The sequence below is a fragment of the Mycteria americana genome, chromosome 3, assembly GCF_035582795.1.
Source record: "Mycteria americana isolate JAX WOST 10 ecotype Jacksonville Zoo and Gardens chromosome 3, USCA_MyAme_1.0, whole genome shotgun sequence".
NCBI lineage: Eukaryota > Metazoa > Chordata > Aves > Ciconiiformes > Ciconiidae > Mycteria > Mycteria americana.
This window is the reverse complement of record NC_134367.1, coordinates 73,360,489-73,382,748: the sequence shown is the minus strand read 5'-3', so window position 1 is coordinate 73,382,748 and position 22,260 is coordinate 73,360,489. Positions and strand designations below refer to the sequence as shown.

Genomic DNA, 22,260 nt, shown 5'->3' with positions numbered 1-22,260 from the left:
CTGCTATTTCCTAAAAGCAGCAAGAACTTCAAGCTTTATGATCTCCACTTCCTTGTCAAATTTGGCCAGTGTTTTTTGTATGTTAAAAATGTGCTGTGGAAAAGAACTGAGGACAGTAAGGCAGTACAAACGTCGTTTCTTTAACAAAGCAGGAAGTGCTAGAGAAAACCTATGGCCTCAGCAGCACTACCCCAAATGCATCATATCCTGGACTAGTACAGTTCTTTGGAAGTCTTCTTACGCCCAGACTGAAAGCAGAAACTGTCTTTGACAGGAACAGGGAGCAGTCCTCAGCTCCAGGCCCCCCCACGACAGACTCCCAAGGGCAGGCTTCCTCTTTATTTCTCCTCTGGGACAGGGGGCCCTGCACTCTGACTCCGCAAGGACCGCACAGGCTCCTGGAAGTCCCCAGTGGCTCAGAAACATTTTGTTAGGAGACAGTTATGGAAGCGCTGGATTTCTAGTTCCATGCTTTGAAGCACACAGAAGTCAGACAGGAGAGATTCAGCAAAAGGAAGCTTCTTAGCCAAATACACATAATTTAATCTTTAACAAACCAAAGACAGGGTAGATGCCAGTGGAAAGCGCATTTCGGTATACAATACCCTCACTATCCTCGCTCAGCTTGTGTCTGGATATTCTAGGCATCTGGCCCGGCCCGCTTAGTCAGAATTTTCTGCCATGGGGTAAACAGCTGCTTTTGTTCCTTTAGTACCAGCCTTCCCATAGAAGCATCTTAATCAGAAGTTCACTTTCTGCACACAGTCCATTCAAATGCACTAGCCAGGCACAGCTACTGGCCCTCCAGGGCACAGTAATTTGCAGCGACTCTTCTTGGCTGCCTTGAATTTTAGTCTTTGTCCTGGAGATCACATTCCAATGAGAGGTATCCAGCTATAAAATCTTATTACATATTACAATCAGACACTACAGCAAGTATTACAGAAAAACCACAATAACAAAAGAAAAAAAAGTTAATTTATTCATCAGACTGGCTCCGAGCCATCACACATTCCATGGAAGGGAAGACAAATACTATTCCCCATGTATCCCCTCCTAAAAATGTGAGATGTCTCCTCCTCTGCACAGAAAAAGGACATACATGTTCTTAAAATGTATGCATACTGGCTAACACTGTTTAAAGGGCAAGGTCTTGTTTATCAGAGCAGGCCAGACATTTAAGAGCCTGCCAACTTGCACTAGGACCCAGGCTCTGGTAACAGCACCTGCATCCCTCTGTAGATGAACAGTTATTAACTGACCTACTTCTGCTACGAAACCTGAAAATTAATCCCATCTAAGCTTTGACAAATACAATGCAAGTTACAAATTCTGTTTTTCTTCTAATTCTGCAACTATTTTCTTTTCTTACCCACCCAACATAACCTGCCTGACATCATAGCAGCTGGATCCCCCTGACACTACAGAGGCCAGATAGGCTAAGTATCAAGTGAACCTTAGCTTTGAGAGGCATCCTCCAGCAATGCCACAATGCCAAGTTATCTGTGTAAATAAGTGAGCAAGTAAGTGCTATTGATTCAGTATGGTGCAGCACTTCCATTGCCCTTGCAAGCAGCGCAGCAGTGCTTCAGTACCTTTAACCACTGCTGCACAGTGGTGCCAGCAAATAGAGCCAACGTGACTAAGCCTTAAACGACTAAGCACAAGAAGCACTTAAAGGAAGGAAATAGAGTTTTGAATATTCATATACAAATGGCATCTGCCCACTTTCTGGAAGCAGTGTGCACAGCACATTTCTGTCTCCCCAGGTCTTCTATCACACTCATTACCATAGCATCTGAAAGTGCTGAAAGATAAACACAACCCCCTTGTAGAAAGGAGGTACATCCTGCAAATCTCTTCACGGTGGAGAAAGGCAATTCACTTGTTAGCGCATGCTGACGTTTCCAAAAAGCTTTAGACAATATTCCTTATCAGAGACTCAAACCACTCCACTAACATGAAATACTTTATTGAAACAACCTTCTTGGAATCAAGGCTAACTCCGACAGTCATACACTGAGCATCCATAGAATTACAAGGCCAACCTGCCAACATAAGGCAACTGCTTTTATCCAGTAACTGGACATCCATTTGCGAGAATGTTGGAAATGCTGGAAGAAAATATATTTTAGTTCCCCCTCTCTCTTTTCCTCATCCTTCATCTGTACTTGGACCTCTCTTTGTCTTTTGATTTCTTAGGACTTCTGCTTCTGTCTGCTTTTTTATCCCAGTCTCTTATTCGGAAGTCTTCTTTGTATTTGTCTCTTTGTTTGCTGTAAGTGTAGTCTCTCTCTTGAGATCGGCTGCGACTCCGATGCCTGTCTTTCTTCTCACTCTTTATCTTCTCTCTACAGCGTTCTCCTTCATGTTTTCGATCAGAATCCTGTTAAAGGAATTAGACAGATATGTGGTTACAGACAAAAGAGGAAAATATACAAAGACATGAAGAGAACTAGATGAAGAGTCAAGCATGGTTGGTTGCTTACCTAAGGCTGGTACTACCTGAAATAGATTCACATCCATGATGATTTGAAAGAGATAACATAAAAAAACCCCACTGTAACTATATGAAGACAATAAGTCTACAGCTTTTGTCAGCATTTATGGAAAAGAGCATGGCTGCCACACATGCTGCTGTTTGTACTTCCTAAGGAGCTTTAGCAAAAACCAGTTATATCAGGGATTCAACTCAGATGGATATTATCAAACTTCATAAGCATCACACAAGCTTCTAAGCTAGATTTGGATTTTGACTTCTTATCTAAGCAATGGAAGTATTTCGATTGTAGGTTTTGGTTCACAGGCATTCCAGGGCTATGAAGATGCAGAACGCTTTTTAAGACCTGCCTGTAATAATCCTTTATGGCCTAAATTCTAGGCTTCGGAAAAATGAATGAGACCATTACAAAGACCAAAACCCTCCACACACATGTGTGTGCAAACTACTTCACTTCCTTGAAGCTAAAAGTCCACAAGAAAAGGCAACATGGAGAATCCAATCCTTTTAAATGTACAGTCAATCAATAATGAGGTAATGAAGAATTAGTTGTATTTTGCAGGCTGATGGGTATGACCCACGCAGAAAACACATGAGAATACACTCACACACAGACATAGTAAACTCTAAGGGATACAAGTCTGTCTAATTTTAAATGGCCTAAAAAGGAAAGACCAACAGTACATACTACAAGTGGTAATGGTGTTTCAGCACACACACAAAAACTCTTAAAAAAATACTACAAGTTCAAGTAGCAAAAAATGAGGAAATTTTCAATTTCCCTGGCTTTCTGCATATCGTCACCAAGAACGCTGACTGAGTGGCTCAGCGCACAGAATGGATTTGCTTTGGAGAGAAATGAGGTTCATGTAACACGGGAAGAATTGCTGTCAGTAGAACACCTGCTACACTTGTTGCACTAGGCAGGCAGTATGAAACCACCAAGGTAGCGTATTAGTAAATGAAGGAAAGATGGCTTAATTATTCAGATTGTGAAATGTCACACTACAAGATTATGGCACAGAACATGCTAGAACTATGTGGAGACACCAACACCCATACAGGCCACAGCATCATAGCAATTTTAAAACTAAAAAGATAAAGATCACTTAGAAAGTTGCCACTTCAATTCAAGGAACTGTAAAGAATTTTCTTAATACACAACATTGAGCTTTGACATGTGAACTCGTAACATTTTCAAGCACTGCTAAAAACTATTTTGATCTTACTATTCAACTAAGATATACAGTGAAACAAAATAGAAGAGGAGCTTCAGAATCCTGCAGAAAGATACATATACAACTTGCTATTAAGAAGATGGTTGGCACTTTTGTTTTGAAGGTATGACTCCTCGAAAGTTTAGTATCACTATGTGCTCTAGTAGACAGATACCGTTTTATGGGATTTTAATTATACCACTATTAAACACAGATCATTATGAACTATGAAAAATGTCTGCATTAAATTACACAGTATTTTTCTTAATTTCAGATAAGATTTTCATTTTTCTAAATATGTACTCGTGATAGTAGCATTTACAATTGTATGGCTAAAACTGATACTGCATGTACAAACAAGCAAACATTATTTATTTAAAAGAATAGTGAAAAAGAATCTGCCCAAAGCAGAGCTTTTATCCAGAAAGGCAGCGATCAGGATGGTTCCCAGAGCAAACTCCACCTTTAGAATTATGTAGATAATGCTGAAATACTAGAGTTAAAATAAGCAACATAAAACCCCTGGACCAACACACACATCAATAATCACAGATTTGATCTTTATCTACATAACAAACAATTTCTACTACTGCTGGGTACAGTAATCTCACTGGTAGCCAATTGCTTATTCCACATCTTTACTGTCAAACTCTTTTTCAGTACAGATTTTAAAACCTGAATCCATCAAAAAGGAGTGGCGATTCCAGCTATTTATAAGAGGTTTGTCCCTTCATCTTCAGAATGATGCACAGCTATATTACTATTACTCTTGTACCCAAAGGCCTCGTCTCCATCTGTTTGAACAAGACAACGGGTTTCAAGTCCCTTTGTGGCAGGGCCTGAGTAAACATCAGAAGATGGACAGACTGGTGGTGGAGTAGAGAGGAACAAGACAAAAATATTGGCCAGAAAAACAGATGGTGGGCTCGATGCATTGCTGCCTTCTAGCTGGTTTGTTGCTGAAGTTTCCTCCCAGCACAAGGAGAAACAGGAGAAAAGCAGAACAGCACTCAGTTGAAAAATCTACCAAGCCAACACTGGAGACAGGCTACTGGCCAAGTCAGGGCAGGGAACAGGTTACTGAAGACTTGAAAGTGAAGACAAACAGCCTATGTTGAATGCCACAGAAAAGGGCAACTCGCTGAAAGAATTTTAAAAAGTCGCATGAGAATGGAGCCAGCTAAGCACAATGACCTTCACAGAAGCATTTAGGGTACAGGTATACGGGGCACATCTGAAAGTGCCACAAAAAGGTCATCACAGCAGTAATATGATCACAGAGTAAAGAAAAAAAATGCAGTCATTTGAATTAATAGAATGAATTGCAACTTCGTTCCCCTCCAAAAATCACTTATGTTTCCCCTTAAATAAGATTCTACTTTTTAAAGTCTTTGGCACAGAAGAGAGTCAACTTTTTAAACATTCTAAGTTACTAAAACTAACAGTATTTTGAAATTAAATCTTTTATGCCCTATCCAAGTCAGAAACATGCTGTTTTCCCATTGAAAGAGGAAGAAAAAGATTCCTACTTAAAAACAAGCTCGCTCTTACTGCTGAAGTCCACATTTCTCAATCCAGGATCACAGCCTCTTATCAGTCAATGAGGAAGTGATTATCATCCCAATTCTTAATCCAGCACTGTGTTGTGAACACATGTGAGGAAGGAAATAAGAAAAGACGGAAAAACACTTCTCTGGAAGTTCATGGCTGGCTTTCCCAAAAGTAGTAACTTGCCAAACTGCACTTGCTGGTAAATCAGCTAGAAATACCATAACCACAAAAAGTAGAACAAATATGCCACCTCTACATACATTAAGCACACTAGTTAAAGGTTAAAAGGAGCAAACAAATAGAGACAGCCTTTTCAGGAGGGATATTTTGATCAAACTTGACCCTGAATGTAAAGAGAACAGTGTCCAATAAGCACTAAGAACAGGAAATTAAAACCAGAAAAATCATTATGTTTGCCAAAACCATGCACTACAGAAACCTGAAAGTCAGGAAGCCCCTATGTCTCACAAAAACCTATTGGGTAGGCTATACTCCTCCACTGATCCAGTTACCTTAAAAAAAAAAAATCCAAGGAACCAAAACACACAGAGAAAACTGGAAAGGGAACAAAGTCATAATATAGATCTCAAGCAGAAGCATGACCTGTATGCAAAAAAACTCTACCAAATCCTATTCACAAACCCACATGGTAGTGCAGCCTCCTGCTCCAGACCCACATCCTGTTACCTACTAAAAGCAAGCCACAACACCCTACCTCTTCTACCCTCTGGAATCAAGTCAAATAGCACAAGATTCAAAAATATATTCTTAAAACATCAACACAGAGGCTGAAGATTCAGGAAACGGGTGTCAGACTAAGAAAAGGATGAGTCAAAATACACTAAAGAAAAAAAAACCAGCAAGAGAACAGAAAAACAACTCACCATCATGGAAACTATTCAGAAAATAAAACCCCTTCAGTCATAGCTGGAGCTGGTAGCACAAACTGCAGTTTCAGTTGCCAGAACTTCATTATAAGGCCCTGTTCTCTGTTAATTAAAATCTCTGCCACACTAGGGCTCAGGGGGGAAGTTTATGTATGAAGCATGGCTATTGTGGTCTTTGGCCAATTAGTTGTGGAAGGTCTGCTGTTGTTTTGTTTTAAAGTTCTTACCTCAAATATATTCTAATATTTCCAAAATAGGGTTAACGGCAAATGCTTTGTTTGCGTATACTAAAAATGCTACCATTCAAAGAAGTTTCCATACTGTTATGCTTTGTGCTGGTCTCAGTATTCACACTGAACATACTCTGTCTCAAGAACATGCCTCCTTCCCCTTTTCTTGTATGAGTTCCCCAGATTATGCCCAAATTCTAAATCTAAAATAAATAAATAAATAAATAAATAAAAAATTACATTTTGTATATGCTAAACAGGATTTGTCAGCTAAGCTGCCTGCAGATTTCATCTAGAAAGGGCCATGCCCAAGATACTTACTGAATCTCTAAATCAGACTGAGTACATACTGCTCAGCATGTACATACTATATAGTACACACTAACAAGAATACTCAAGTACAGGCACAGAGAAAGATTCTTCCCATAAATTCATTTTCACAGTTCCAAGAAGAACTATGTTGCTTGCCATCAGAGAATAGAAGTAAGCCTCCACCTGCGATTTTTGGCATAAGAAGGCTAAGCTATTTACACCAAAACAGGTAAAGATGAGCAACAGAGAGGAAAGCAGTGAGAAAGAAGATACCAGAATACAGCAGCAGTAGACTACAGGAACAAACCACAACAGGAGCAAGCAACTAAATCACAAAAAGATATACAGAGACACAGAAGAGATCAGAGTGAAGCACTAGGAAACACTATTTTCCAGAACCTGGACATAGCACCAGGAATCCCTCTGTCTTCACATTTTTGTGCTATGAAATCCACTGCTAACGTGTCTCACAGTCCCCTTGTAACCATTATAACATACAGAGGTTAAGTCTATTGCTTCCAGTACTTGCTGTACCACCTGCAGGGGTGGAGACATCTGAATGATTTTAAAATGTTCTCTGCTAATCACGCGTGACCAGCTAGTTCCACACATGCAATTTCTGAACCATCAAGAACAAAGACTACTTCCAGAAACACCTGATTCAAGAATGTTAAAGTGACAATGTCAATGAGCCAAAAAGATAGGAGGAAGTCTAAACCAACATTAGTTCAGACCTCTTGTATGTATATGCTCTGATCAAGACTTTATTTATCTGAACAGGTCCCTCCCCTCCACCCAAAGGATCCCAACTGAATTAGTATACAAATAGTGACAAAAAGACTTGTACCACAAATGAGTAATATGGCTTACTGGTGGCATTGAAAAAATTTAATTGCTAACATTTATGAGAAAAGTTATTTTTAGCATCACAGCAAGAAGTGATGCAATGGAACAACCAAAGCATGTATGCTCTCTGGACACAGAACTTAAAGCAGTACTCAAAACTCGTGCCAGGACAATGGCTTTATTTACTGTGGCTGGAACCTTATCACTTTCTGCAAAATTGCTAGAAGACAGCCTTGTTCTCACTCATAAAGCTTGCATTGTTAAAATACTGGGGTTTGGTTGTTTTTTTTTTTCAGCTTAGCTCTATTCTCCCTAATGCTCACACTTCAATAGTGGTTAACCCTCCACTTTATCATTGCAGACATTGTTTCCATGAAACATCAACATCTCGACTACCCCAAGTTCACAGAAACGTGAGAATGCTGACCTGACAGGCTGCAGTGGAACTAATGAATGACAGAACCACTGTCTTCTGATGATCTCCTCCATAGTCTGAGTCTTACAGCAGCATATGCTTGCACAATACAGATGCAAGCAAACCTGCATACAGATTTTACAAAAATGCTTCCAAAACAGTTAAGGAAAAATAAAAAAAGATAATGCAAAGAGATTGTGTTTCTGATTCCATATGGGAAAAAGCCAACACATGCTGGTCTGGCAAGAAAATGAGAAATAGTTTACATTCATGAAATATGATTAACTACTAGTTTATGACTGGGAATATGTGAACAACAGGTTCAAAGTGCTGAAGATCTCCTGCTTCATAAGAGGCTACATTGCCTCTTCAGGATGTTTTGGCAAAAAGCCATTCAGACATGCCAAGCTTCAAAAGTCCAGGAAGATTTGGAAAGCCTCTTTCATAATCAGATACTAACATCAGCCTTCGGCTGTATTTTACAGGACTTTGCACGCCATGTCCTCAGTTCAATATCAGACTTTTTTTCCTGGCTTCTTTTATTAGGAGAACAATAAACAGGTATAAAGTTAATGCACAAAGAGGTTAGTACCTTAGATTTTTTAGTCCTCTTGTCATCCTCTTCATCTTCAGAGTGGTGGTGCTTTTTCTTCTTTTGTTTTTTAGCCAAGTGTGACTGACTTGTTTGAGACTCTTCTATATCTTCATCCAGGACAAGGTCATACTTGGTACTGATGGTGTAGGTTAAGGACAGATCTGTTACTTAATATCAATAAATAGCAGAACATAAAAGCTCACAAAGCAAAAACCCCTGTTTATCAGACCAGGGTTTTCCAAGACTTACTATGTATTTCAGGCAGAACAGGATATTTTAAAAATCAGCTGTGCTAAAACGACTGAATTCTGTCCTGTCAAACAGTACAGCCAGGTCCCAATTCTCCTTTCTTTTCTACCTGTGGATATCTGAACAAGCTATGGTCTTCTCTTCTCTCATGCTCACCACGAGCAAAGTAGAATCGCAGAGCATGATTTAGTTACTACTATGGTCTCATTTTGGATGCAGCAGGTCCTTTGTTAAACTACTTAAAACTCCGTTATGCCACGTCATTCCAGGGCTCTGGACTGGGAACATTATTTACCTGCACACAACATGGAAGTGAAACAGCTCATGCCAATTTGACTAAATTCACTGAAGTCATCAAATGAAAAACACAAAATGCTTAATTCCATCTCAAACACCAAATGGTTATATGAAGCAGCAGCAAAACACCCATTTGGTAAGCTTTAAGAATAAGAAGTCTTTTCCAGGCTGTTTTCATAAATTGTACTTAGTGCAAAAAATGCCTTTGACCAGAAAAGGATACTCCTGCTTTGGTTTTACCTTCTCTTTCAGAGCAAGTTTTGAAGGTTTGTCACGTTCCTTTTCATACTCTTTGAAATCGTCCTTGGTATACCGCCCACCTATCCACAGAAAAATATATTCAATTCACTCCAACTAAAAAAACCAACCAAGATCCACACCTATTACTAAGTTCTGCTTATGAATTTAAGGGCTCTTCATAACCATACAGAGATTCATAGCAGGATACAGTTCCAGAAACAACATTGACATCTGGGTAACAGAGTAGAAGAGAGTAGGACAAGTTGTGATTTTCTTTCTTTCTCTTGTTTGCAGATCCCATTAAACAACATATGGCTTTCTCCTCACTCGTGTCCAGTGGAGGCAACGCATGAACAGGATCACAAAGCAGGATTTAGCAACTGGTCCCACTTTGATTACAGGTCCTATGTCACACTACTTTAAATTCTGTCACCATGAAAGCCTACAGACTTTTAAAAAGTCATTATTAAATGACTTTTTGCTCCGTGGTGCACAAAGGGAAACCTCTGAGACAGCTACAGCTTAGAAATTCAAATGGAAAACTATAAAAAAAATTGTCACGTCTTGATTTAAAGAGGGGCATGACAGATTTCATTTTCCATCCATTCACTTGAAAGTACCAGCTCACAGATTAATAAACTATTCTACAGCAACGTGCTGCCATCTCACGGTGATACTTAAAACTGCAATATTAACTGGCCAGGTCAGAAATGGCTACTGAAGGTGGAAGGACAATACTTCCCCTAGGTCATTTTTTGGGTACCATATAAGCAAATCAAGATAACAATATAGTTAGCTTTCCAATATATAGGACAATTTAGACCTAAGTTACCCAGCTAAAGAAAAGTTTTCCATGTAGTCATGCAGATGCACTGCAGAGCATGGTATAGATTACAAAGTCCTCTCAGCTCTCTTCAGGACAAGTTCTAGTACCTCAGTGTCCATGACTAGTCCCCAGCCTGGAGAAATCATATGCAAACAATTGAGGGCTGACTGCATTTTTAGGCAAAGACAGACAAGAACATCACCACTGCAATGCAGTCACCTCTCCAAGTCCAGTATTTTCCTCATGTCCCCAACAACCAAATAACCACTGTATCCACCTCTCCCACCATCTTTTTCCTCCCAAAACATCCTCAAACACCTGAAATTTGGTTTCATAACATACAGCCTGCTATGCAATATGTTTGACCTACAGGAGGCAAAAAGGGGAAATCTCTGGCCTGAATACTGACTTTTTCTTGTACATACCCAACTGTCATACAGGGAATAAAGACAAGACACTAGAAAGTAACAATGTACTGCCATATTTTGCTAATAAGTAATATAAAAAACATCACTTTTAAAGCTTGAGAGGAACAAATGATTTACTGGCCAAAAAACATCTGATAAAAACGCAATCCATGGCAATGTAATGTTAACATAACAGTAGTAAACCCTTCTACTCTTTCATATGGAACAAGTGAAAAGAGCTAGCGACTGTGTTGCTCTATTTACTACAGTACCAGGAAAATTTATATCCCTGAAGATGAGATGATTTAAGCTCATAACAACTGCTTCTCTTTCTATAATACTTACAGTTTAGAAGTCACGGCTTATTAAGTTATGAGGGTCAAAGAATCACAAGCATATCTACCTTTTCCCTTCCACTTAATCTTTGCCACAGACTGGCTAAAATCCACATGTATCCGTCTGTCATCTATCAGCACATTGTCCATTTTGAAGTAGGCTTTCTCACAGTCTTCCTCCTGATATTAATGTTTCCAGAAAATTTTGAGTCATGTTTATTTCATAGGAATATTCACTGAAGAGCTCAAACACAAATTCAACTGCTTAATGGCATACCTTTTTTTCTAAAATTACATAAAGCACAGCAGTTCTTGCATTGTGCCATTTCAAAAGAAATAGTTATGCTTTGTCCAAATGTAAACATTTCAAATTCCATTTCACTATTTTAAAAATCTGCCAATCCAGCTACGTGTTTGGCACAAGTAATACATTCAGAAAAACAAGGAAGAAAAGGACAACAACTAGCAAAAGCTCCATTTTAAGTACATAAGTAGGCTAAAGAAAAGTGAGAACACTTTTCCAGTGTTTTCCAGTTTTCCTCACAGATTAGAGAGATTAGCAGATACAAACAAGAAACTATGCACCATCAAGAGAACTTTTACTATCAATCTCACAGTAAGAGCAGCACGTTGATAAAGCAAGCACCATTTACAAGCCCAATATAGGACACTACTGTACACAGCAATCTACCTTATTTTCATACACCCTCCTCTCTTTATGCAGCATGCCTCCTTTTTCTCCTAGCATTCCCTTCCTTAACTCTTAACTCCTAATGTGCTCTGGGGAAAAAAAAGGGACCCGCTCTCCTCCCACTAGTTTCAAGAAAACCCAAGAACAACATTTGTATTGCTTGGTTGAATAGAGAAAGACTTAAACGTTTACCTCATTTAGGACCTACAACTTCTATAACTAAGTCAGTAAGAGAAAATATTAGCTACCCCACACGTGAAGATTTCACTGTTTTTTGTTAATGGAAGTATGCTGAAAATTAACTTTTATAAGCAGAATCTACATACAGTATACCAAAATAACATACCTTTTCAAACTCAATGAAAGCATAACAAAGAGATTCACCAGTCTTCCAGTCTCGAATCACTTCACAGCTGAAAAATTGATATGAAATTAAAATGTCAATGTTGTTGGAGCAAAAAACGTAGGATAGGCAAGCACTGCTTAAAAGGGAGAGTAACAGTTAAAAAAAAAAATGCATACAAAGCATAAGTATGTAGGCTAGTACTCTTAGCAAGAAAAAAAGGTAACTTTGGGGTATAGGATAGAGAGGTGTAGGAAAGTAGGTTTCACTGCTCATCATGTCTTTTGATATCAGTACCAGGAGGAATCAACTGAAACTAGGAGCCAAGTTCAAAACTGAAAAAGGCAGCAGGCATGAGGAACACCTTAACAAGGAGCATATCAGATGACAGAAGTGTTTGTTGCTTTATCTCAAAACCATACATATTCCCATGGAGAAGAAAAACCCAGAGACTGTATCTAGCTCATGTAGCATGTGAGATAAAACTGCTGAAAGGAAGAAGACAACAGGGGGGCTGGGGAGAGTATCATATGCTTTCCTTGTTCCTACACTTCCCTAGGCTTTCACTTAAAACCACTGCTGGGACAGGATACTCATCTAGCTAGATCTGACTTTGTATCACCATTGTTGTGGTCTCCATTCAAACACATGCAGGCACAGGATAAATCTCCAGAGATGCCAGAATACTACTTAACAGCCAAACCTAAAGAAACTGGCAGGAATCATATTCAGTTTCAACAACTGTTTTCTTTTTTATTGTACAATAATTACCTTTTAATGGGACCAAATCGTGAAAATATTATCTCTAGGTCTTCATCTGTGGTCACAGGATTCAGTTTACAAACAAACAGCACATTTTCTGGTGGCTTGACCTCCGCATCTGGTAAGTCTCCCACCTGCAGCATACAGAAAAAGACTTTCATCACTTCTGCCTAAAGCTCTCTACATTTTATTGCCACAAGCACATTGGCAACACATCTTTTGTATGATCTCAGACACATTCCTATCACAAAATCAAAAAATAATACAATATTTTTCATACTCAACGTCACAAAAAAAAGCGTTTTCCGTAGCACCTAAAAATGATTATCTATTTGCAATTCCACCACTGGGACTTCATGAAAAGTCACCAATACTTTCTACCTTGCTTTCCCTGTTCATAACGTAACAAATACACAGATCTAAAAGGTGAAAGTCTACTTTTAGAGCCACTCTGTTATAAAAGTAAAAATGAACTGGATCCATTCCTTAGTCTCTGTCTGTACCCAAGATAAACTCACCTTTTCTTGAAATCTGGCAACAGCTAGGATAAGCTTAAATTTAAGACAGCTTGATAAGGATGAGAAGTTACAATTACACAACTTTGTTCCGACATTTGATCAAAATTCCCGTCCTCGAACTAGCAAATTAAGTTACAGAGGAAAATGCAAATACACAAACTACCTCCTGTTGAATTGTAGCACTTCTTAAAACCCGAACAAAAGACTAGTGATATTTAAAAAATGTATCTCCATCTTTTACTTAATATGCTAATAAAAAGGTAATGCATATTAGTTTGATAGCAGAAAGAAGCAAAATGACACAAATAAGAAGCAGATTCCACAAAAGAGAACACACAAGGAGTTTAAGCACGACACACTCAGAGAAGTTTATTGTTTCAACAAAAGAACAATGGAACTAATAGTTGGAGTTTCTCAAATCAGTGAAACTAGCAGTACACTTAGTTTTTCATCTCTTCAGCTTGTATGACATAGCTCCCTATTGCATACTACCCAGCAACATTTATGGAAAATTACTGCATTGGCTCACATACCTCACTTGCCTTTCTTAGCTAACTTTATCTGGAACACAGGTCATTAGCCCCACTGCTGCTGCAAAACAAGAACCCACACCTGCAGACCTTCTGCAACACTGTGGCCACATCTAGACTGACCTTGGTATTAGTCTCTGCTGCAAACTATTCACCATATATTTGAATTTGGTAGTTGTAAAGAAGTGTGATGGATTCACCTATCCTTCAACAGTGTGTGTGCTTTTTTCCTTTCTCTTTTTTCTAAAAAATTGAGAGAGAGAGAGAGAGAGAGAGAGAGAGAGAGAGGAACACAGAGAGCGAGAGAGAAGAGAGAAAAAGAGAGCGAGAAAAGAGCGCAGAGCGAGAGAAAAGGGAAAAAAGGAAAAAATACTTCAAAGCCTATTCACAAATTTGTTACTATATGGAGTTTACAACTGCCAGCAGTTACCAAACACTATACCTAAGAAGGAAGAACATAAAGGTAACCAACGTTAAATTCAACTAATCCCACAGAAGGAAGACAACCATTACATATGTGAATAATGCAATCTCAATGCCACTATACGCACTGGGAAGAGATTATCTCAAATTAGCTCAGTTTTGTCCCACACATGCTAAACCTTTTCCAGGATTAAAGATATTCAGCAGCATATTATGTTTATGGTTTTTTAATTGGATGCACTTCTAGCAAGTTTTTATAGAGCCTCCATTGGCCCACTTTTAATCTTGGCTTTGAAAATGAAATATCATTGGTTTTATCAGAAAACCTCCTCCAGTGCTCATGCTCAATCCTTTTCATGGTACCATAGACATCTAATAGCACAGATTCTGAGCCGTAACATCATCATCAGATGAGCAACTTCAAGATAAATAGTACATATCCTCCTAGACTTAATAAAACATGCATACACACAGGAATAACATCTAAAAGATAAATACAGAAAGATGTTCACCATTTCCAGAAGAATGGCACGAGTTTTTGCTTCTTTTTCTGCCTGAACTTCTTCTATTTCATCTGCAGACCGTCCTTTCAAGTCATCAATTTCTTCATCTGCTCCTATTCTGCCACTCTGAAAAATGAAGGAAAAGCTATTTATTATCAAGCCATGGCCAAAAATTCTTTCTCACTTTCCAAATATTACTTGGATGACCTCCCCCCTCAAGACATGAAAAATGCTTGAGTGCTGTATCTCTGCAGAACTGGGCTTTCATTCTGTTCTTCCCACTTAGGTTAAAAAAAGGGAGGGAGATGTTACCCTCATGTGTTTCAGGCACTATGAACTATGTATGAACTTTCAGGCCCAATTTGAACCATATTCAGTTAGATATTCTAAATTCTTTTATACTCCCATCTCATACTCAATATTTCACCACAAGTGTCAACTCATTTCTAATCTAGATAGCTCCTACCAGAAATGAAGATAAGGAACACTGCAAATATCTGTGAGTCATCAGACTTAAACATTAAATATATCACAACAAGAATTTTATTTTTACACATCTACATCTAGGCAGGATTTGAGGTTTAATTTTTTTCTCATCAGCATCTCTAGAATGCTGCCTTTCTTACAGCCATCTCTACACCAAAAGGTGTATCTTCGGACATGCTATGGCGGAAGAAAACTAAGTATAAGCTTTCCAATCTCTACACAGGTGGCAGTGAGCTATTAAACTCCTTATACGATTTAACATATCTGAAGGTACATCAGAGATTAACCACAGTGCAGATGTACTATGAAAGCCTAATTCCAGTCTTGTAGTTATATCTGTTAAGCTTAAAAATACACAATATTCTCTATAGTCAATTTATTCATTGCTTGAAACAACTGTTTCCATACAAGGAGATAATCTCACATAGCAACTTCCATAACTGCATGCTATGAGTAAGTTATAAATAATTACTGTTATATTTTTAGCAAATTCCTTCTGTTTGATCAAATACACCACAACAGTATGCATGCTTGCAGATATAACTCAAAGAATAACCAAGATTACTTCCACTGAAACATAGACTATTTCACATTTAAAAGGAAAACAGCAGTAAGCACTTCAATATTAATAATTGTTATATTTTTTGTTCTATCAGAGCATACAAAAACCCAGTTATGCCAAAGGTGAATATTCTGAATGTTCTGCTTAACTGCACTGTAATTAGAAACCTAAAATATGGCCTCACAAGGGAGAGCACCCAAGTCACCCTTTTATCCTTTTCTTGAAAGATTAAGCAGCCATATCTGATTAAACACAGCAATAGCCCCAAATAACATACAAGCATTTGACATATCAGAACTCAAGCTGGCATAGTAGAAGAGCATCTCTTACGCTCCTACACTAAAAATGTGTCATTCTTTTAGGATACAGATTGACAGACAAAGCCTTAAAAGACAGAATTCTTATTTCGACCAAGTCTGTGCTGGCCACTAACAGGGATAAGTTTAATTATTTCTTCCAACTTTTCCCCAAGAAGCCATCATAAACACTCACATCTAGCTGTTCTTTAGTAGGTTCTGGTGAGCGATCAGGAACAGACAAGCCAGGTGGATCTTCAAATGGATCATCTAAAATTACTGTATGATTTATCCTTACAGAAAACAAAACCAAGACCAGCATCAGTCACATGCAAATAAAACTCTCTTTACCCAAGTAACAGGAAACCAGCCCTGCTGACTCTCAGTTATATCGCAAAGAGCCAAACCTACTGTATGCTTGTAAATACCAGTACTGATGCTTTTATAAAGGCAACATAGTTGCACATTTTCTTATATAGTTGTTTTAGTACCTGCTTATTTTACCAATAATACTGGAATAAAAAGTATTTAAGATACCGTGTACAGGTCACCTGACCGCTATATTAATCTAGATTCCAAAAAAAAGATTAATTTGTTTAATTATAATGTATTCCTCAAAAAGGGAAGTTAAAAGCAGTCACACCTGATATCTTGATATGGGATAAAATCTTTATCTACAAAGGTTTCATTAATTGTCTTCAATACATCCATGCCTTCTGTCACTTCTCCAAATACTGTATGCACACCATCAAGGTAATCCAGGTTTTCCCCTGTAGTAATAAGAAACTGGAAAAGAAAATACAAAACCAGTAACAGTAAATAGAAGAATTCAGGGCTTGAGTTTTACCTTGGGAAAGGTACAACTCTCACTGAAATCAGTGGGGGGAAAAAACCAAAACCTCTTCCTGACTTCTGCAGGAGAAGATTAGTCTTCTTCCATCACCTCTGAGAACATGGTGAGCCAACCTACAGCTCACAGCCACTGCCTGAGGAAGAGAGGCTTTCTCATACAAGTCTCCCTCCACACAAGCTCACAGCTTCAGCTCATTGGGCCCTTCTGTGAATCGGTATGACTCAGTAACCTGGCAGAAAACCAGACCGGCAGAGGAAGAGCAGATAGTTATCTGCCAGGTAGATTTGCTGAGCAAGATCAGCAAAGGATGTGATAGGCATCACAGCTGATGACAGGGAGAGGACACAAAGAGCAAGGCTACCTCTCTGGGCAGCAGTGAGCTGAGCTCAAATAGCCTGTTCATCAAACTGCATTCAGCAGGTGCATTTTCACAGTTTTGGCAAAAGCTTCCATAGTTCTATCTTCACCTGTTTCTATCCAGACTTTCTTCCTGCCTTCCCTCGTAGGGCAAACCCTTCTCTCCCAAAACACAGGATGCAGCAGCATTGAGAGGAAAACTAGAACACAGTAGCATTGACTTAGATCTGCTTGAACCGGCACTGAAATGTATCCTAACACAAATCAGGTGTTTCACTTTAGGGCAAAATTGAAGCTATTAGAATTTATACCAGCTGAACACTTGGTAACAAATTAAAGAGGGAGGACACTTGGTAATGAACAAAGGAGGAAGAAGCAGATATGCACAAATAACAGAACACAACCGCTACATCCACACTTTACAATCTGCCCAGTAACATGTCATTCCTTATTCTCTGCAACACAGTTAAGACTGGTTAGTATTTGGTATAGGTTACACTAAGCTACATTATATTTATAAGCCAACTCCACGTAATTCCTTGCTGGAATTCTTCTTTCCCAAGGAAAAAGCTATAACAACATTGCTGGGAACTGCATTCATTCCTGTATGCCTGTGTATATGCTAGCAGGCTGCATTCTTAAATGTAAATATAAGTGTCATCTCTTCTTCCTAACCCCCCCACCCAAACAAACAATTTTATACATACAATGCAGGGAAAGCAGCAAAATTAACTCCCTATATTACAAGCTCTAGCTGGAATAAAATTGTAGGTTTTTTTAAATTGCTCTTCCATTATAAAAAACCCCTCTTTTTAGAATTAAAACATATGGATATTACAAGTGAGGCGTTTTAATATATAAAAAAGTGACAATGCATCTAAAATTATAATTTAGAAATAATACCATTCTATGAGATTAGAGCTTTAAAAACATGTACAGCAAAAACTTTGTGCATGTAAACAGGGAACAGCAAAGGAAACACTACCACTTTCAAAATTTGTTTTATAACAGCACTGCAATAAAACTGTAAACTTACCCTGGATTATTAATGCACACTTGCATGTAACCATACAGAGGAAACTGTGGTATGATTTCAGCTTCCAAACTAACACAAAGTTATAACCAGAAAGTTTTAAGATTATCTTAAAACCCAATTTCCTTACTTTTCATTTCCATTTAACTACAATATTTTTTCCTGCCCATTCCATAAATTAGCAAAATCACATCAAGGTATTAACAGAAATGAATAAACAAAGGAAAAAAAAAAAAGAGAGGAATGAATTCTAACAAATAAGATTTATAAAATTAATCTAGGACAGGATTTGAATCTGAGAATTTTAATCTCTTTCTTGTCTGTAATCAAATACCCATTGGCACCTAGGACACTATGCAAAATACTATCTATGGCTGTTTTTTCACATGCCTTTTGACCATATTACAAGATGATACTATTGAGATGACACTGCCATTGTTATGCCTCTTTTGTAAACTGAAGGAATTTTCATTTTAGTTACTTAGAAATGTACCAAGGCTTTCCAACACTGCATGCTGACCTGTGATCCATGCTGATCGTTGCCATTGTTCACCATTGACACGGTTCCCTTTTTCTTGTGCTTAATTCTCGGCACTTTTTCTGCCTCAAAAAATCTAGCTTGATCACCGTACAGTTGACTGAAAATACATATAACAAATATGTTACAAGGCAAAGGAATTTTAAAAAGTGAGATAAACAAATTCTGTGAAACAGTAAATAAAACATCTTAAAAATTTTTACATTGGCATTCAAATAAAACCAGAATTTACATTGCATCCATGCACATTTTTATGGACCTCCACACTTACGTAATTCACTTTATATTACAGGGAACAACAGATTTTTCTCTGAGGCATTTCACAGTGGCTTTTGCGGGGGGGGGGGGGGGGGGGGGGAGGGCTGGGGGAGTGTATTTGTATGTTTTTAAATGCAGTATAGAAAATTTTCTAAGGCATGAGGCAAATACGTATTTTGATAAGTAGGCTCTGTAAAAATAAGTTAATCCACACTGTAAAAACGTAATAATTTATGCCACAAATTTCTCTTCCAAGATAAATGGAGAGTAACTAAATCTACGTGTAAATTTAGTTAATCACATAGACAGGACTGCATACAGTAATTTGAGATACACAGGATATGGCAAATTGTTAAACCCTTCTTAATTTTTTAAGTCTAACCCTGATATCACGCATTTTGTCTCACTCCATAACTGACAGACGCATGGTCAATACACACATTTGCCCAAATTTAAGGACAGTGTTCTGTTTGAACTGATTTTGCTAAGCAGTTATAAGCCTCTATGAAGAGAGGATTCAAATTAAACTTTGCATCAGTTTCCTGGGTAGCAAGAACAGAAACTCCAATTTTGTGGACTTCAGCAGTAATGACCAGGTAGAAAAGACAAACTGCCATTTTCCATGCTAGCAGCGGAACAGAATCTGCCACTCTCTCATCACACTATACTTCCATATCTGCCTTACCAAACAGCCTCAGAAGACCAATCCTTATAAAAGAGCAGAACATCAAAATAAACTTGATCTACCCATGTGCAGAGACAGCTCAGGTCTGGCAAGTTTACTTACCCAGACTTGCATCTGCTTAGCACAATTACACTGCTTCCAGGATCACCAGAGTGGTGATCCATGTATCCAAGTTTTCAAGATTATCTATTTAAGATGCTCTGACAGACCAGACTTACAAAAGTCAATATTAGTCTAGCAACACTGCCTCTGTTCCAACTGAGCTATTTATCTCTGTATACTGTGTTCCCCAGCACTCCAGGTTTAGTTCTGCTCTGCAATTTTAATTCTACTTTTAATAACAATTCAAAAGGAATCATACAGAATATATGCACTTTGCTAACTTCCATCCTAGCTGTTTGAATGATTTATTCAACTTTTATGTGCATGACCACTGAAAACATCTTAAACAAGGAAGAAAAGTGATTTCCTTATACACTTTCAACATGACTAAAATGAACTCAAGTAAATTTTTAGAACAACAGGATTACTTTCTTATACACAGAGGGAATGAATTATAGCCTCTATATTCCCTTCCTGCTCAATTAAATACATTTTGTTACAAAAATAAAAGTAGTAACAAACTGCTAATGACTTGCCTTCAACAGAGCACTTAATTATAGATTTGGTTTTGTAAGAGAAGTATCGTAACTATTTACTAACTTTTAAATAAACAGAAATCTATGTAAAACTTGTTAGTTGTAACTTCGCTTCTAAGGTCAAAGATAGAATATTGTCCAGAAAAAAAAATCTGAATGGCCAAAGGCAGCATAGGAATCAAAAAGGTATATAGGTATGACAACCGAAGAAGCTTATTCATCAACATTTTTACTTCCCATCAGTAATTCTGCCCCAAGACAGCTGAAAACAATCTAATCGGAATCCCTACTCCCCTATACAACTTATCTGTTGATTAAAGTAACACAACAGTTTTACTTACCAAAATATGGATTCCCCTCCACGGCCAGTTCCCATGGGGTCACCAGTTTGTATAATAAAATCCCTCTGTCACAAAGCAGAGTACGTAAGATATTGCTTTCATGTTTGTGAATTTAAACCAAAAAAGGAATTGAGAATACTTACCTGTACATTATAAATAAGACAATAGTTGTAGTACTTGACTTTGCAGAGCTTCAGAAAATTCAGACAAGCTGTAAGAAATTATACCAGCATTTACTAAAGAAAAGCCCAGATATAGTAAGTATAGATATAACAGATATCCAGTTCAATGTGTAGAAAAGTGTTTTTGGAGCAGACTGTCTTAAGACTTATCAGCATACAACATATAAACGCTGTGAGAAATGCTCTAAGGAGAGGTAACATTTCCCCCCTTCCTAAAGCCTACCTCTAGTGATTCAGAGAACCCTAAATACAGCTACTTATACAGAAATGCACATTTCTTCTCCCCAGTTTCTTTCCAAACACCTAAGAAAGAAGATCACAGTTGCCTTTCGATTTAGAATATACCATTTTCTCAATTTTTTAAATAAACATGCATTACATGTACAATAAACGCATAATTTAAAAAAAAAAACCCCAAACTTCCCAACTTGATGCCTATAAGTATTTCAAACACATATATACGAGCCCACGGGGACCGCTGACGGCCACGGAAATCCTGGCAGTCATTCGGATCTAATCCCAGGACTGAGGTCCGACACGACACGCCAAAACACAGGGTGGGAGAAGGTGTGCTGGTGACTGAAACCATCCGTGTGAAGCCTGTTCAATGTGTAGAAATTACACATCGAACCAGAGGAGGCCGTGCCTTAGGAGGCTGTGCCGGCAGCTAAACCTCAAGGTGCGGGGCAGCCCCAGCTCGGGGCTCGCTACCAGGGGCGCGGGCGGGGGTGCCGCCGGGCAGCACTGACGGGAGGCCAAGGCCGGCGGCTGGGGCGGCGCGGGGTGCGGCCCAACGGCCCCTGCTTCCCCGAACGGCGGAAAACCTGGGGAACCTTCGCAGCCCCCAGAGCCGCCGCAGGGAAGCGAGCCGCGCGTCCTCCCCCAGCGCCACAGCGGCGGCCACGAGCAGGGCCGGGCGTTAAAACCGGCACTTCCTGACCGATCAGGCGCCATCCGGGTGCGGAGGGCGGCTGCAAGCGCTGCCTGCAGCCGGCCACCCCCAGCGGCGACTAGCCCGCCCGCAGCCTTATTCGAGGCTTCCACCTGCCCGCGCAAGGCACAAAACAGCACCCGTCCCTGGCCGCGACCGCCTCAGCTCCCCCGGCCCCGGCCCGCCGCGCTCCTACCGCGGGGCCGCTCCTCTGTGTACAGGTCGATCACCAGGTCGCCCAGCGTGGTCTCCAGCAGCACGGCCATGCTCGCCACCCCCCCTCCGCACGGCGGCAAGGCCCACCGTCGCTGGGCCGCCCTCTGCCGGCGCGGAGGAGCAGCTGCCGCCGAGGCAGCGCGGCCCCGCCGCCCCCCGGCAGGCCGCGGGCTGTGGGGAGGAGGGGTGGGCTGGCCCGGGGGCCCT

The 22,260-nt window shown here is 39.3% G+C and overlaps 1 protein-coding gene across 2 annotated transcripts; it reads right to left on the bottom strand.

The window, feature by feature from the left end:
- Positions 1 to 1,956: 1,956 nt before the first annotated feature.
- PPIL4 (peptidylprolyl isomerase like 4) lies at positions 1,957 to 22,241 on the bottom strand. Of its 2 annotated transcripts, none has more exons than XM_075499016.1 (13): positions 22,034 to 22,241; positions 20,868 to 20,935; positions 20,725 to 20,789; positions 18,785 to 18,902; positions 16,665 to 16,807; positions 16,218 to 16,314; positions 14,687 to 14,803; positions 12,713 to 12,837; positions 11,945 to 12,011; positions 10,976 to 11,087; positions 9,323 to 9,419; positions 8,551 to 8,689; positions 1,957 to 2,386 (listed from the first exon to the last, which is right to left on the bottom strand). In XM_075499016.1, exons 1-13 carry the CDS (start codon positions 22,101 to 22,103, stop codon positions 2,162 to 2,164), a joined length of 1,443 nt encoding a protein of 480 aa, XP_075355131.1. In that variant the 5' UTR covers positions 22,104 to 22,241; the 3' UTR covers positions 1,957 to 2,161. The 2 variants fall into 2 exon arrangements, with proteins under 2 accessions (XP_075355131.1, XP_075355132.1); XM_075499017.1 differs by lacking the exon at positions 22,034 to 22,241 and adding an exon at positions 21,335 to 21,732.
- Positions 22,242 to 22,260: the final 19 nt, after the last annotated feature.